The 13,881-nt window shown below is 47.1% G+C and overlaps 2 protein-coding genes across 2 annotated transcripts in view; both read left to right on the top strand.

Moving 5' to 3' along the window:
* Positions 1-9,503, top strand: part of LOC143016251 (arf-GAP with Rho-GAP domain, ANK repeat and PH domain-containing protein 1) — an 11,566-nt gene extending 2,063 nt beyond the window's left edge. Inside the window, exons 4-26 of the mRNA XM_076170496.1 lie at positions 1-276; positions 804-890; positions 2,162-2,330; positions 2,812-2,910; positions 3,018-3,122; positions 3,361-3,421; positions 3,533-3,653; positions 3,872-4,136; positions 4,295-4,494; positions 4,564-4,649; positions 4,753-4,935; positions 5,116-5,184; positions 5,507-5,606; positions 5,696-5,737; positions 5,854-5,980; positions 6,152-6,251; positions 6,617-6,818; positions 6,924-6,969; positions 7,192-7,400; positions 7,765-7,974; positions 8,504-8,609; positions 8,702-8,843; positions 8,960-9,503. The exon at positions 1-276 is cut by the window's left edge and continues 189 nt beyond it. Coding sequence (XP_076026611.1) covers positions 1-276; positions 804-890; positions 2,162-2,330; positions 2,812-2,910; positions 3,018-3,122; positions 3,361-3,421; positions 3,533-3,653; positions 3,872-4,136; positions 4,295-4,494; positions 4,564-4,649; positions 4,753-4,935; positions 5,116-5,184; positions 5,507-5,606; positions 5,696-5,737; positions 5,854-5,980; positions 6,152-6,251; positions 6,617-6,818; positions 6,924-6,969; positions 7,192-7,400; positions 7,765-7,974; positions 8,504-8,609; positions 8,702-8,843; positions 8,960-9,001 — 3,047 coding nt within the window. The 3' untranslated portion in view covers positions 9,002-9,503. The remainder of the gene's footprint in view (positions 277-803; positions 891-2,161; positions 2,331-2,811; positions 2,911-3,017; positions 3,123-3,360; positions 3,422-3,532; positions 3,654-3,871; positions 4,137-4,294; positions 4,495-4,563; positions 4,650-4,752; positions 4,936-5,115; positions 5,185-5,506; positions 5,607-5,695; positions 5,738-5,853; positions 5,981-6,151; positions 6,252-6,616; positions 6,819-6,923; positions 6,970-7,191; positions 7,401-7,764; positions 7,975-8,503; positions 8,610-8,701; positions 8,844-8,959) is intronic.
* Positions 9,504-9,635: 132 nt separating this feature from the next.
* LOC143016252 (uncharacterized) lies at positions 9,636-12,512 on the top strand. Its single transcript, XM_076170497.1, has 8 exons — positions 9,636-9,716; positions 10,198-10,271; positions 10,429-10,716; positions 11,431-11,553; positions 11,649-11,798; positions 11,929-12,039; positions 12,175-12,264; positions 12,344-12,512. The coding sequence occupies exons 2-8, from the start codon at positions 10,229-10,231 to the stop codon at positions 12,415-12,417; spliced, it is 879 nt and encodes a 292-aa protein (XP_076026612.1). The 5' UTR covers positions 9,636-9,716; positions 10,198-10,228; the 3' UTR covers positions 12,418-12,512.
* Positions 12,513-13,881: the final 1,369 nt, after the last annotated feature.

The raw sequence follows: 13,881 nt of genomic DNA, 5'->3' as shown, positions 1-13,881 counted from the left end.
GCAGTGTTGCTAACCAAGCTGCGGCTACATGTAACCCCGCAGTTCCACCTCCTACCACAGCTAGTGCTAACCCCAGTGCAGCTAGCCTAGAAAGCATTGCTAGCTCATTAGCCATCAACATACCCAGCTTAGCAGGGATGGTTAACTATGTGGCTAAACCTGTTAGCCTCACATCTGCTCAACAAGGCAACTTCATCCCTTTGGTGATGACCCCAGCCACGCCCTCTTGCCCGTCCCCTCCCCCCCCACACACAGCTGCTTCATTTGCCTGCACAGGTACGTTCATCGTTCATCTCATTCATTCACGATTTAGTGCTGAATGTTATGTCATGAAGAATACATGCCAGCCTGTGGGCGTGGCCTGTAGGCAGCAGCCTGTGGGCACGGCCTGTGGGTACTATAGGTTAACAGACTTTTTCATGAAAGCTCATTATTAGCATTAGAATGACTCATGTATGAGTACATGTATGTTCATGTCGTGTTACATGATGTTGAAAGCTGCAAAAAGATTGCAGGAAAAACACATTTCTGACATCTGTACATCCCAAAATGTCTCACGATGTCTCACTAAGTCTCAGTAATGCACTGAAGGTTTGTTTACATTTACACAGCAGGATTAAGTTACAGTTCATCTTTAAATGTGCATGTTTGGGTTCATATCATATCAAGGTCACTGTGTGTGTGTGTGTGTGTGTGTGTGTGTGTGTGTGAGAGTGTGTGTGTGTGTGTGTGTGTGTGTGTGTGTGTGTGTGTGTGTGTGTGTGTGTGTGCTGTGTGTCATGTTTTCTGTGGGGTTTTTTCAGATGTCAGTGTTTTTCTGGCCTCTTTGGACCAAACTGCAGGGGCCAAATTACCTCCACTAGAGGGAGCCACTCAGCCTGACGATGAAGGTATTGAAGGAGCTTCAAGCAGCCAAAATGTCTCCTCCCTCTATCTCCTCTGTACGTCTCCTCTGTATGTCTCCTCTGTATGTCTCCTCCGTCTGTCTCCTCTGTATGTCTCCTCCCCCTGTCTCCTTCCCCTGTCTCCTCCCCCTATCTCCTCCCTCTGTACGTCTCCTCTGTATGTCTTCTCCTCCTGTCTCCTCTGTATGTCTCCTCCCTCTGTCCCCTCTGTACGTCTCCTCCCTCTGTCTCCTCTGTATGTCTCCTCCCTCTGTCTCCTCTGTATATCTCCTGCCCTGTCTCCTCTGTATGTCTCCTCCCTCTATCTTCTCTGTATGTCTCCTCCCCTTGTCTCCTCTGTATGTCTCCTCCCCCTGTCTCCTCTGTACGTCTCCTCCCACCTCCTACCACAGCTAGTGCTAACCCCTCCGTCTCCTCCCTCTGTCTCCTCTGTATGTCTCCTCCCTCTGTCTTCTCTGTATGTCTCCTCCCCTTGTCTGCTCCCCCTGTCTCCTCTGTATGTCTTCTCCGCCTGTCTCCTCTGTATGTCTCCTCCCTCTGTCTCCTCTGTATGTCTCCTCCCCTTGTCTCCTCTGTACGTCTCCTCTGTATGTCTCCTCCCCCTGTCTCCTCTGTACGTCTCCTCCCACCTCCTACCACAGCTAGTGCTTACCCCTCCGTCTCCTCCCTCTGTCTCCTCTGTATGTCTCCTCCCTCTGCCTTCTCTGTATGTCTCCTCCCCTTGTCTCCTCCCCCTGTCTCCTCTGTATGTCTTCTCCGCCTGTCTTCTCTGTATGTCTCCTCCCCCTGTCTCCTCTGTATGTCTCCTCCCACCTCCTACCACAGCTAGTGCTAACCCCTCTGTCTCCTATGTACGTCTCCTCCCTCTGTCTCCTCTGTATGTCTCCTCCCGCTGTCTTCTCTGTATGTCTCCTCCCCTTGTCTCCTCCCCCTGTCTCCTCTGTATGTCTTCTCCGCCTGTCTCCTCTGTATGTCTCCTCCCTCTGTCTCCTCTGTATGTCTCCTCCCCTTGTCTCCTCTGTACGTCTCCTCTGTATGTCTCCTCCCTCTGTCTCCTCTGTATGTCTCCTCCCCCTGTCTTCTCTGTATGTCTCCTCCCCTTGTCTCCTCTGTATGTCTCCTTCCTCTGTCTTATCTGTATGTCTCCTCCCTCTGTCTCCTCTGTATGTCTCCTTCGTCTGTCTCTTCCCCCATGTGTTTCCTCCCTTTTGTCAGTATCTTTGTATCACTTTGACTCCTTCTCTTTCTTCTGCTAGGTTTAAGTACTTCCCCCAACACAATAAAGGGGGAGGAGCCTGGTGTTGCTGTTCTGGCTTGTTGGACCAATCAAGAAGAAGCTGAGACTGACTCATCTAATGAGGAGGAAGATCCCCCGACAGGTGCTGATGGACCAACGGAAGGAGACCCAACTTCAAACACCGACAAGTACACCACAGCTTCTACTGCTACTACAGTGTTACTATGGCAACAGCTTCTACTGCTACTACATTGTTACTATGGCAACAGCTTCTACTGCTACTACAGTGTTACACCACAGCTTCTACTGCTACTACAGTGTTACTATGGCAACAGCTTCTACTGCTACTACAGTGTTACAACAGCTTCTACTGCTACTACAGTGTTACTATGGCAACAGCCGCTACACATTCCACAGTGTTACTATGGTAACAGCCGCTACTGTTTCCACTGTGTGACAATGAAGACAGCAGTGTTACTAAAGCCCTGTATGTGCAGCATGGGGTCACGGGGTCACATGACTGAGTGCTTTGACTTCAGTTGTTCTGACCCAGTAACAATGCTAGATAATGCTGGCATGGGTCGACTCACTTTGGCACAGACAGAAATATGTGTATATATGTGTTCACGTTTGTCTGTGTGTGTGTGTGTGTGTGTGTGTGTTTTTCAGGAACCATTCATGCCGTGTGCCCCCCAGCAGGCCCCCCCCCCCTCGTTTTGCTTACCAATCAGGAAACCTTGGAAAACCTGCCAAACAGAAAATCCCAAGGTACACACACACACACACACACACACAAGCATGCATGCACAAACACGCACACACATACACAGATTTACCCCCACAAATACAGTGTTTAAAGTGGGCGTGTCCTGCAGGGCCGCCACCATTCGAGTGTCGAGAAAGAGAGGAGGCGGAGCCAGTTCAAGTTCACAGAGCGCCGTGGTCCGAGCAAGCTGGCTGGACGTGTGGAAGGGCTTCAGGTAACAACCATCTTCATCATCATCACCACCATTACCGTCATCATCATCCTTGAATGCAGCCAATCACAGCACAGCAGCTGCACCCAATCAGGGAACAGACAGACAGGCAAAGAGACAAGCAGATAGGTGGACAAAATGGTAGACAGACAGTTTTTTGTTTGTTTGTCTGTCTGTCTGCTTGTTTGTTTGCCTGGCAGACAGACAGATCACAGGCTGTCTTTCTATCTCTCTCTAACAGACATAGTGTTTTATGGGCGACTCTGGATGGACAACTAATGTCTTTGTGGAAGAAACGCACAGTAAGTAAATGTCTCTCCACCTGTCTCTCTCTCTCTGCTCAGTTTTATGGAGGTGCGTTTGTTTTATACAGCAGGACACCCTCAAAGAGCTGCGTTTGTTTTGTGTTACAGGACAGATTCAGTGAGTTGCTGTTCCACGTCTCCAGTATTACAAACGTGAAGAAACAGGATAAAGGACGGTTTTCTGTTTACTTCAGGAAGAAACATTATGACTTCATGGCTCACAGCGACGGTAAGAGCACTCAACTGTTCTCAGCTGTACTCAACTGTTCTCAGCTGTACTCAACTGTTCTCAGCTGTACTCAGCTGTTCTCAGCTGTACTCAACTGTTCTCAGCTGTACTCAGCTGTTCTCAGCTGTACTCAGCTGTTCTCAACTGTACTCAGCTGTTCTCAGCAGTATCTTTCTGTAGTACTACATTGTTCATGTTTTTCTCTGTTTGTTTCCCAGAGGTTCAGGATGGGTGGGTCACATCTTTGCTGGCTTCTCGAGGCCAGCAGAGCCCCACCCCTCCAGAACTCCATGGCCAAATCACCATTAAGGACCCCCGGAGCCGCGCCTACGCTGCAGTCTGGGGTCCCAGCCTCTGGGTTTACCCCAACAAGGAGAGCTTTCAACTGGGCGTGGCCTCCTTCTCTGTCGCCCTCAATGTGGCATCGGTCAAATCCACGGGAAAGCACTCCTTCACCCTCATCACTCCATACAAGAGCTTCAGGTTCACACCTGTCTGTCTGTCTGTCTGTCTGTCTGTCTTTCTGCCTAACCCCATGTTCATCTTTTTTTTGGTTTAAATTTTTTTTAAATCTCTCACTTTTTCATTTTCTTTGTCCTCAATGTGTTGACTCTGCGTGACCCCGCCCCCTCTGCTTGTAGCCTGTCTGTTGATTCGTCCAAGGAGCTGTCTGTCTGGCTGGACAGTCTGTCTTCGTCCATTCTCAGCGCTCTTTCCTGCTGCCATGTGGCGCTGCGTCTGTGGGAAAACCCCTTCAACAAGGTCTGCGCTGACTGTGGTTTAGCTAATCCAGAGTGGGCATCAGTCAACCTGCTTCTGGTCATCTGCCACGCCTGTGCAGGTACCAGATGTTCAGATATATGTTGCATTTGTGCATGAATTTAAAATGCTGACAGTTTGTCTTTGTCAGGCCAACATCGAGCTCTGGGGAGCAGCCTGTCCAAAGTACGAAGTGTGAAGATGGACAGTAAAGTCTGGACTGAACCACTCATACAGGTGATGGGGGCTGAAGTGGACAGTAAAGTCTGGACTGAACCACTCATACGGATGAGGGGTTGCTGAAGTGTTCAGCATTCTGACAGTAACTTTGTCCTGTCAGCTGTTTGTTTGCTATGGTAACCGGCTAGCCAATCAGGTGTGGGCTCCAGCAGTGGTGGCAGCAGAGCAGATCCTTCCAGAGTGTTCCGAAGAAGAAAGGTCAAAGTTTATCCAAGACAAATACAGCAGGGGGCGCTACAGACGAGTCCACCCACTGGCCTCCTCCCCCTCTTTGATGCAACAGGTCAGTGGTTAGTCAGAGCAGGAAATGAGGTGAGGTGAAGCAACCAAGAGAAACCCCTGCAAAATGTTCTCTCTCTCTCTCTCTCTCTCTCTCCCTCTCTCTCTCTCTCTCTCTCTCTCGCTCTCCCTGTCCCTCTCTCTCTCTCCCTCTCTCTCTCTGTCTCTCTCCGTCTCCCATCAGAGGCTGTGTGAGGTGGTGTGTGGCCCTGATGTTGAGGAAACTCTGTCTCTGCTGTGTTCTGGAGCCAAGGTCGGTTTCTTTTAAAATGAATCATTGTTCTAATCGCGAATCAGCATCATGGATGTTTTACCAGCTGATGCTCCGCCCAGTGAAACCTTAATGTTCCAGTAAATACCAGAAGAAAATCACAGAGCTATGACAGAATCATGTCAGTGTGTGTTCCCCACTTCCTGTCTTGTGATCCGTATGTTGAAGTTGTAGTTTTTTGTGATATGAACGTGACAGCAGCAAATCCTGAAACGCAGTTTGCTGCACTCTGATTGGCTCATTGTTGTCTGAAAAATAAAAACATTGATTTTCATTATTTTTGCTCGGTTTAAACTTTGAACAGGTTTGTCAATCAGACCTTCTTAGCCCTGCCCCCATCCAGCTGGCTGAGAGAGCAGAACAAGGCCTGCAGGTGGAGCTGCTGAGACTCAATGAGTACACAGGTAACACACACAGACACACAGAGGTGACACACACACACGTTACCAATGTGTGATTTGCTCTTAAGTATTTTCCATGTTTCTTCCTCCAGAGATTCCATCTTATCTTCCTCAGTCAGCCAGTAGGAGCGCAGGTACAAATACTGAATAAGTTACACACAAACTCTCAACAAAATCATCATCAACAACCAATCAGAGTGTGTGTGGGTGGGTGTGCACGTGCCTCCGTGTGTTTGCGTGTGTGTTCCAGGTGACGAAGAGGAGGAGCTTCATGGTAAACTGGAGGATGATCGCTTCCTGTTCTCATTAGAAAACGAATCAGCTGCATGCGACGTCCTTGACATGCAGGAGGTTCTGTCTGTCTTCCTCAAGGACGGGTAGATACTCCAAGTACCAACACCAGATACTACCACTACTACCAACACTGCTACTATGACTGTTACCAAAGATTGCTGTGTGTGTGTGTGTGTGTGGGTGTGTGTATGTGTGTGTGTGTGTGTGTGTGTGTGTGTGTGTGTGTGTGTGTGTGTGTGTGTGTGTGTGTACAGGCCAGGTCATGACTTTGAGGTGGTGACGTTGACCGATCAGCTGATCTGTGCCACTGACACTAAGGTGGCGCTGCTGAGTCACCTGGAGCACATACTGAAGGTAACTGTAGAGTTGAGGGCCAGAATATGTTTGGTCTATATTTGACAGTATTGCGTCCTGGCCCTTGGGTGAATGTGGGGAGACAAACCTGTCATCATCAACAGCCGATCTGTTATTAGCTACCACCTACAAACTAACCAGGTACCAGACCAGAACCACCAAACAAGACCAGAAGATACCAGAGCACTACTTTGCCCTCATTGCAGCCCAACAGGAGACCACTGGTCTCTACTGCAGCTGTACTGTAGTACACAGACAGGCTCATACACTGTAGTGTAGTACCTGTACTATATAAGGTCTTACTGTAGTACAGTGTACTATATAAGGTTATACTGTAGTAACTGTACATAACTGTGTTCATTCAGGTGATTCTCCCAGTGGGTGTGTCTGAGGCAGAAGTGGGTGGGGCCTCTGCTGTTAGCAAGGTGTGCATTGTGGAGGTAGGCGGGGCCATGAAACACACTGAAGCGTGGTTGGTCCTGTGGGAGGGCGGAGTCAGTGTTTACTCCGCCTCCACACACTCACAGTGTGCCCTGAACATTAAACTGGAAATGCTGACAAGCTACGGTACATTGACAAATAAAATAAAAATAAATAAAGTACAAAGACATTTCAGTATGTACACAGTAACATTATATACCTTTATTTAATGATTTTTTGTTCTTCCTCAAGAAATGAATCCAACCGATAACAACATCAGCCTGCTGACTGGAGACAGGTACACACACTCAAACACACATACATACTCACACACTCACACACAGACACACACACACTCACACACACTCATACACACACACACACACACACACACACACACACATCACACACACACATTCACATGAGCATCGATTAGTGGTGCAGGGAGCTTGGGGTTGCCCCCTGCTGGACAGGGGGAGCACTTACAGGTGGACTTGTTTGGGTCATCCGTGTTTTTCAGGCGTGTGCTGTTGCGTTTTGAAGAGCAGCACAGCTGTAGGTCCTGGTTCAGCCACCTGCAGAAAGCTCTGGCCAATCAGAGAGCAGCTCAACCCCCTGCAGCCAATCAGAAAGCACCAGGTCAGTCTTTGTACCCAGTGATGCAGCCTGCTGCCAGAGGCTCGGTGCCACCGGGCATGGAGCGATGCATCTCTCACGTCACACACTATGGTGAGGAAACGTTCAGCAACCAATCACAGTACAGGACACCTTTGACCTTTCACCTGTCGCTTAGGATGCTTCTGTAGTTCATACGGAGGGAACTCACTGTCTCTTTCTCTCTCTGTCTGTTCGTCTGTCAATCTCTGTTTCCAACTGTGTCTCTGTCTGTCTCTTCCTGTCTGGATGTCTGGATGTCTGGATGTCTGTCTCTTTCTCTTTGTCTCTTTGTCCCTCTCACGCTCTTTCCGTTTCTGTCTTTCTCTCTCTGTCTTTTATGTCTGTTTGTCCATCTCTCTCTCTATGTCTTTCTGATTGTCTCTGTCTCACTGTCTCTTTGTCTCTCTCAATGTCTGTCTCTTTGTCTCTCTTTCAGGTCTGAAGGTTGAAGGTGTCTACCGTCGTTGTGGTCTTGCTTCAAAGGTGAATCGATTGGTGGAGGCCTTAGTGACCTCACCAAGCTCCGCCCCCCTGGAGAGAGACGAGCAGGGCGTGCTGGATGCAGCCTCTGCTCTTAAACAATATGTCCGCCAGCAGGACTCCCTGGTCCCTGCTGAGGACAGACAGCACTGGGCTCAGGCTGCAGGTCAGTGCTGTAGATACTATGGAACCTTTAAGACCTGAAGGGCTTTTAGGACCTTCAGGATCTGTGAGAGGTACAGGACCTGTAGACTCCCCAGAAACCGGGACTACAGGACCTGCATGACTTCTACAATCTTCAGGACCATTAAGATATGGACCTGTAGGTTGTTTCAGGCCTATCTGACCTTCAAGACTTTCAAGGTCTTCAAACCTATAGGACTGTAGAGATGATCCTGTTCATTCAGCACCATGTGGATCAGGATCTGTAGTCTCAGTACTCACAGCAGTAATTCTGTTAAGATAAGATAAGATAAAAGTTTATTATGGAGGGAAATTACTGTGCAACAGTTACAGTACAGTGGAGAATGAAACCAAGAATGCATGCAAGGTAACAAAGTACACACAGTAAGGGGTACAAGTACATACAACAGGGAAACAAAGTACATAACAAAGTACAACAAAATACAAAGTACAAAAGGAGTACGAAAGGTACAAAGTGCAGAATGTGCATGACCTGTTCTTCATACGCTCAGTTATTTCAGATGAACGCTCCAGGTTTTCAGCCTATCGACGATTGTTACAGAAACTGCCTGATGACAACCGAGCAACCCTGAGCGCTCTGTTTGGACACTTCTATGTGTAAGACACACACACACACACACACACACACACCCTGGCCTCACATACCCTCACAGACTCTCACACTCTGTCACACTCTCTCGGCCCCTCAGGGTCCAGCTCTTCTCTCAGGTTAATAAGATGTCGGCACAGAACTTGGCTCTGGTCTTGGTTCCATCCCTGTTCCAGACTCTGAGCCAAGACCTTCTGCGCCTCACCAGAGAGCTCATCATCCACCACACGCTGCTCTTCCTGGTAAACTAACTCAACTAACTAACTAACTAACTAACTAACTAACTAACTCAGTAAATGACAAACAAACAAACACTCGCTGTGGACGTGTTGACCCTGCAATGAACATGTGTCTGCAGACTCCTGAGGAAGACGAAGAGGAGGAGATCACTGTCCTATGAGGAGGAGGAGGAAGAGGAAGAGGAAGAGGAGGAAGAAGAGGAAGAGGAAGAGGAAGAAGAAGAAGAAGAAGAGGAGGAGCAGGGGGAAGAGGAGGAGGACATGTTTGCACCTGAAAAGGCTGTAGGTTGTTTGAGTCGTAATTTAATAACTTCAAACAAACTTTGCTTCTGATTTGTGTGGAACGTTTAACATTCTTCACCCAGAGGGAGCAGCTGCCTCATGTTTACAGTCTGCAGGTTGATGGTTCAAAGCCCTGCCCTGCCCTCAAGCAGGGGGGCTACATGTTAGACACTTTGTATGTTTGTTTTTTAGGTCCTTGTGCTTCCTGTTTGTTTCCATTTTACAGTTATTATCACTTATGGTACAATGTTGAGGTTTATGGGTAAATATAAGATTCAGATTCTCAAATTGTTTTTGGTTTGATTCAGACTGACACAGTGCTGATGAGCCAAACATTGTCAGGTGCTGCTGCAGGTTTGAAAAATAAATGAGGTTAAACCAGCATGTCTCCCTCTGTGTGTGTTAGTGTGTGTGTGTGTGTGTGTGTGTGTGTGTATGTGTGTGTGTGTGTGTGTGTGTGTGTGTGTGTGTGTGTGTGTGTGTGTGTGTGTGTTTATTTGTGCTGGTGGTTTTCTTTCACTTCCTTTCTTGTGGTACTCTGCGTGTGTGTGTGTGTGTCTTCAGTGTTGCTCTTCCTCCTCGTCGCTCTCACAGGTTAGTAACACTTGACACGACTTGTTTGTTTTAATCATATATGATGTTAGCGTGGACCATCAGTGTAACTTCACTTCATTTCAAAATTGGTAACATAAATATTTGTATCTTGAATATGAAACATGTTAAAAACAAAGCAATGAGGAAGACGTTGAGTTAGGTAAAGTGCAGAGCTCTCAAAGCTACTGCAGCCCTATTTAAACTTTGTGTATATATGAGGGTTATACATGAAGGATATGTTTTTTGTTACATGACGGTGGACTTACAAAGGTGAGCTCAGGATTTATCAATCAATCTTTGCGGAGTAGAATCACACAGCACAGGCTCACTACTTATCAATCAACAGCCTGTTAACTTAACATACCTTAACTTAAAATAAACTACATGCCTCAAAGGTTGTTACCACAAACACACACACACACACACACACACACACAGAACTACACACACAGAGCACAAAAAATGTCCTCTTCCTCCTCAGACAGAAAGCGGTCAGCTGAAGAGGCGGAGTCATGCTGCTATTCACGTGGGCATCAACCCTGATGATGATCGCTGGTCAGTTTGTGTGGTGGGGACGGTGTTAGAGCATGTGGGGAGGGGATGGGGACATTGTTAGAACATGAGGACAGTTCTCTCTTCACAAGTCCAGCAAAGGGATTTAACCTGTCTGTCTCTCTGTCTGTCTTTCCCTCTCTCTGATCTTTGGCCCCAGCCTCCTCTTTAGAGAACATTACAATACGTACCGGTGAACCTGTCCTGCTGACTTCTGGCCTAAAGTCGTCTGACGGCCTACATGATATCAGATGGACACGCCCCCCTGACCCGGTGGCCCTGGGGGGTGGAGTCAGCGATGGTTTCCGTGGACACTGTGAGCTTCTGACTGACGGCTCGCTGCAGTTTGGCAGCGCTCAGCCTGATGACAGCGGACGATACACACTGGAAGTTTTCAATATGGAAGGGAAGCAAGTGACCAGCCGAGCCTTCCAGCTCTCTGTGATTGGTCAGGATACCTTTACACATTTATCCAAAGACACGTAAATATGAAGTTTCAAAACAACACAAGCACAGATCAGCAGAGACTAAGAACCAGAAAGATAAGATCTAGAGGAACAACAAAGAGAGAGAGAAGGAGTTAGAGCGAGAGGGAAGGAGAGAGGGGGGGAGAGGGAGAGGGAGGGAGGGAGGGAGAGAGAGAGTCTGGATGGAGGTTCAGGACCTCTTGAAAGTTAGCCTTTCAAATTAAAAGACAGAGAGGGAGGGAGAGGGAGGAGAGAGGGAGAGGGAGGAGAGAGGGAGAGGGAGGGAGGGAGAGAGGGAGACAGAGAGAGAGGGAGGGAGAGAGAGAGAGACAGAGAGAGAGAGAGAGAGAGAGAGGTAGAGTGACAGAGAGAGAGCGGGAGTCTGGATGGAGGTTCAGTAGTTAAAAGTAGCCTTTCAAATTAAAAGACAGAGAGGGAGGGAGAGGGAGGAGAGAGGGAGAGGGAGGGAGGGAGAGAGGGAGACAGAGAGAGAGGGAGGGAGAGAGAGAGAGACAGAGAGAGAGAGAGAGACAGAGAGAGAGAGAGTGACAGAGAGAGAGCGGGAGTCTGGATGGAGGTTCAGTAGTTAAAAGTAGCCTTTCAAATTAAAAGGGAGCTTATAAGAATGAAAGCCTTCTGCACAGTAGAATCAGGCCCTCTGTCGTTTAGTAACGTTTGCTGTCTGTGTTGCTCAGAGCTTCTGTCTCAGCCCGTCATGACAGCGTCCTGCTCTCTGGATGGACATCTCATCCTCAGCTGCTCTGTCAACCACGGGGGAAAAGTCCTGAAAGGATGGACAACAGCTACAGCAGCCACAGGTGGAGCTGCTTAGCAAGGAATCAAACCAGCAACCACAAAGTGACATCACAGAAGATTGATCTACGTTGTTTCATTTTTAAAAATCTGTCTTCAGGTGTGACCACCCAGCCTTTGCGCTTCCTCCCTGCTTCGTCTCATTCGTCCATCTTGTTGCTAGGCAGAGTGGTGAATGGGAGTGTCCTCTGTTTGGCGAAGGATGAGCTGAGTGAAAGGGAGAGCGCCCCCATCCTGCTGCACTGCCACAGTACAAAAACAAACTTTTCTGGATTTGGTGACCCCCTGTGGTTACCATTGGTGCTGTAAGCTGTGCCTGTCTGTCTCTCTACCTGTCTGTCTATGGCTGTTTACCTCTCTACCTGTCTCTCTTTCTGTAGGTCGGCTCTGGGTTGTTTTGGTGTCAGTGTTGTTCTGCTGCTTCCTGTTGCTGCTAAGCTTCACATTCTTCATCCTGAGGAAGAGGAAGAGTGAAATGACCAAGACCAGAGGTACAACAGCCAATCAGAGAGCAGCGTGTCCTGTGTAACTCATCACAGGACATTTTACTACATTATTATTTATAGTTAATCTGTTGTATATGTGAGGAAGAGAAAACAGGAAGTAGACTCCATTTTTTTCTTCAGATCCTTTGGAAGAAAATCTGTACATGGCGATGCACATTTTCCATGGTGACAGGGGACAACATGAGGAGGATAAAGAACAGAAGGAGGGAGGTGAGCAGTGTCCACTAGAGGGCGTCATTACATCCTCCTTAACGTGTTCCTGTGCTAACATTAGATCTTCTCTCTCTAGTTTCCTGTGATTCTGTCATTTCCATGGAAACGCAGATGGCACAGCAGAATGATGCTGAGGACATTTATGTGTGATGGCCAATCACAGCTAAAGTATTGATCCTATCTTTATATACTTTATGTTAAATACAAACACAAATAAAGGGACAGAACATGAACACTGAGCCTGAATCATTTTAGATAGATAGATAGATAGATAGATAGATACATAGATAGATAGATAGATAGATAGATAGATAGATAGATAGATAGATAGATAGATAGATAGATAGATAGATAGATAGATAGATACATAGATAGATAGATAGATAGATAGATAGATAGATAGATAGATAGATAGATAGATAGATAGATAGATACATAGATAGATAGATAGATAGATAGATAGATAGATAGATAGATAGATAGATAGATACATAGATAGATAGATAGATAGATAGATAGATAGATAGATAGATAGATAGATAGATAGATAGATAGATACATAGATAGATAGATAGATAGATAGATAGATACATAGATAGATAGATAGATAGATAGATAGATAGATACATAGATAGATAGATAGATAGATAGATAGATAGATAGATAGATAGATAGATAGATAGATAGATAGATAGATAGATACATAGATAGATAGATAGATAGATAGATAGATAGATAGATAGATAGATAGATAGATAGATAGATAGATAGATAGAGTCCCACCACTCATCAGGCTTCAGTTCACTGTTAGGGTTGTATGAACCTTTTTGATGATGTCAACAATGGAGTCATCTCGCCCCATCTGTTCTACAACATGTGGGACGCCGCCCTCTGAAGCTCCTCCTGCTCACACAGCAGACGTTCCTCCACCTCTTTGGCTTCCTGCTGGCTCCTGGCTGCTTCTCCTCCAGCAGCTGCATCTCATCCACGAGTAGAACCTTCCTCTGTTAGTAGCAACCATCTTCTCCACATTCTCCAGGGGGTCCAGAACTTGACTTCGATGGTCGATATTAGTGTTACCAAACCGATCAGAACATATACAACACGCCTGTTATATGACGCGTGTGAACCCGACCGACTGTAACCACCAACACATTCATAACAGTAACACAACATATGTTCATTCACTTAGTGCTCGATCCCTAACGGCCTTCACCCTGATCCAGTCCCACCTCCCTGAGCAACCAAGTGAAGTCTGGAGGGTCCAGCCCAGAAGAAACCACAGACAGGTCCAGATAGGTTGGACACAGTGAGGGACGTCCACCACTCTGTCTGCTGTTCTCCCCTCAGGACCACAAAACAACTGAGCCGTCGTTTGTCTTTGTGAGTCAGTCAAGCAAAGTCAAGAACTCTCCAGACAGGAGAGGACCACTGCGCAGGACGTCCATCTGGTTTATGGTCTTTAGTTCAGCCAACCTCAATCATCTGCTTTATATTTTACACTGGTTTCAAAAACAATAACAAAGCCCTAACAAATACCCAGAACAGCCAAAATCACACACACACACACACACAAACACACACACACACACACACACACACACACACACACAC

The sequence above is a fragment of the Genypterus blacodes genome, unplaced genomic scaffold, assembly GCF_046128005.1.
Source record: "Genypterus blacodes isolate CSIRO-AG114 ecotype Tasmania unplaced genomic scaffold, CSIRO-AGI_Gbla_v1 ptg000221l_1, whole genome shotgun sequence".
NCBI lineage: Eukaryota > Metazoa > Chordata > Actinopteri > Ophidiiformes > Ophidiidae > Genypterus > Genypterus blacodes.
This window is presented reverse-complemented; position numbering and strand designations above follow the sequence as displayed.

Excerpts from the sequence above, each read along its gene's own strand:
- LOC143016252 (XM_076170497.1), top strand. The coding sequence starts at position 10,229 with ATGCTGCTATTCACGTGGGCATCAACCCTGATGATGATCGCTG. Across the intron at positions 11,554-11,648 it reads AACAGCTACAGCAGCCACAG|GTGTGACCACCCAGCCTTTG; the intron begins GTGGAGCTGCTT and ends ATCTGTCTTCAG. Across the intron at positions 12,040-12,174 it reads TGAAATGACCAAGACCAGAG|ATCCTTTGGAAGAAAATCTG; the intron begins GTACAACAGCCA and ends TTTTTTCTTCAG.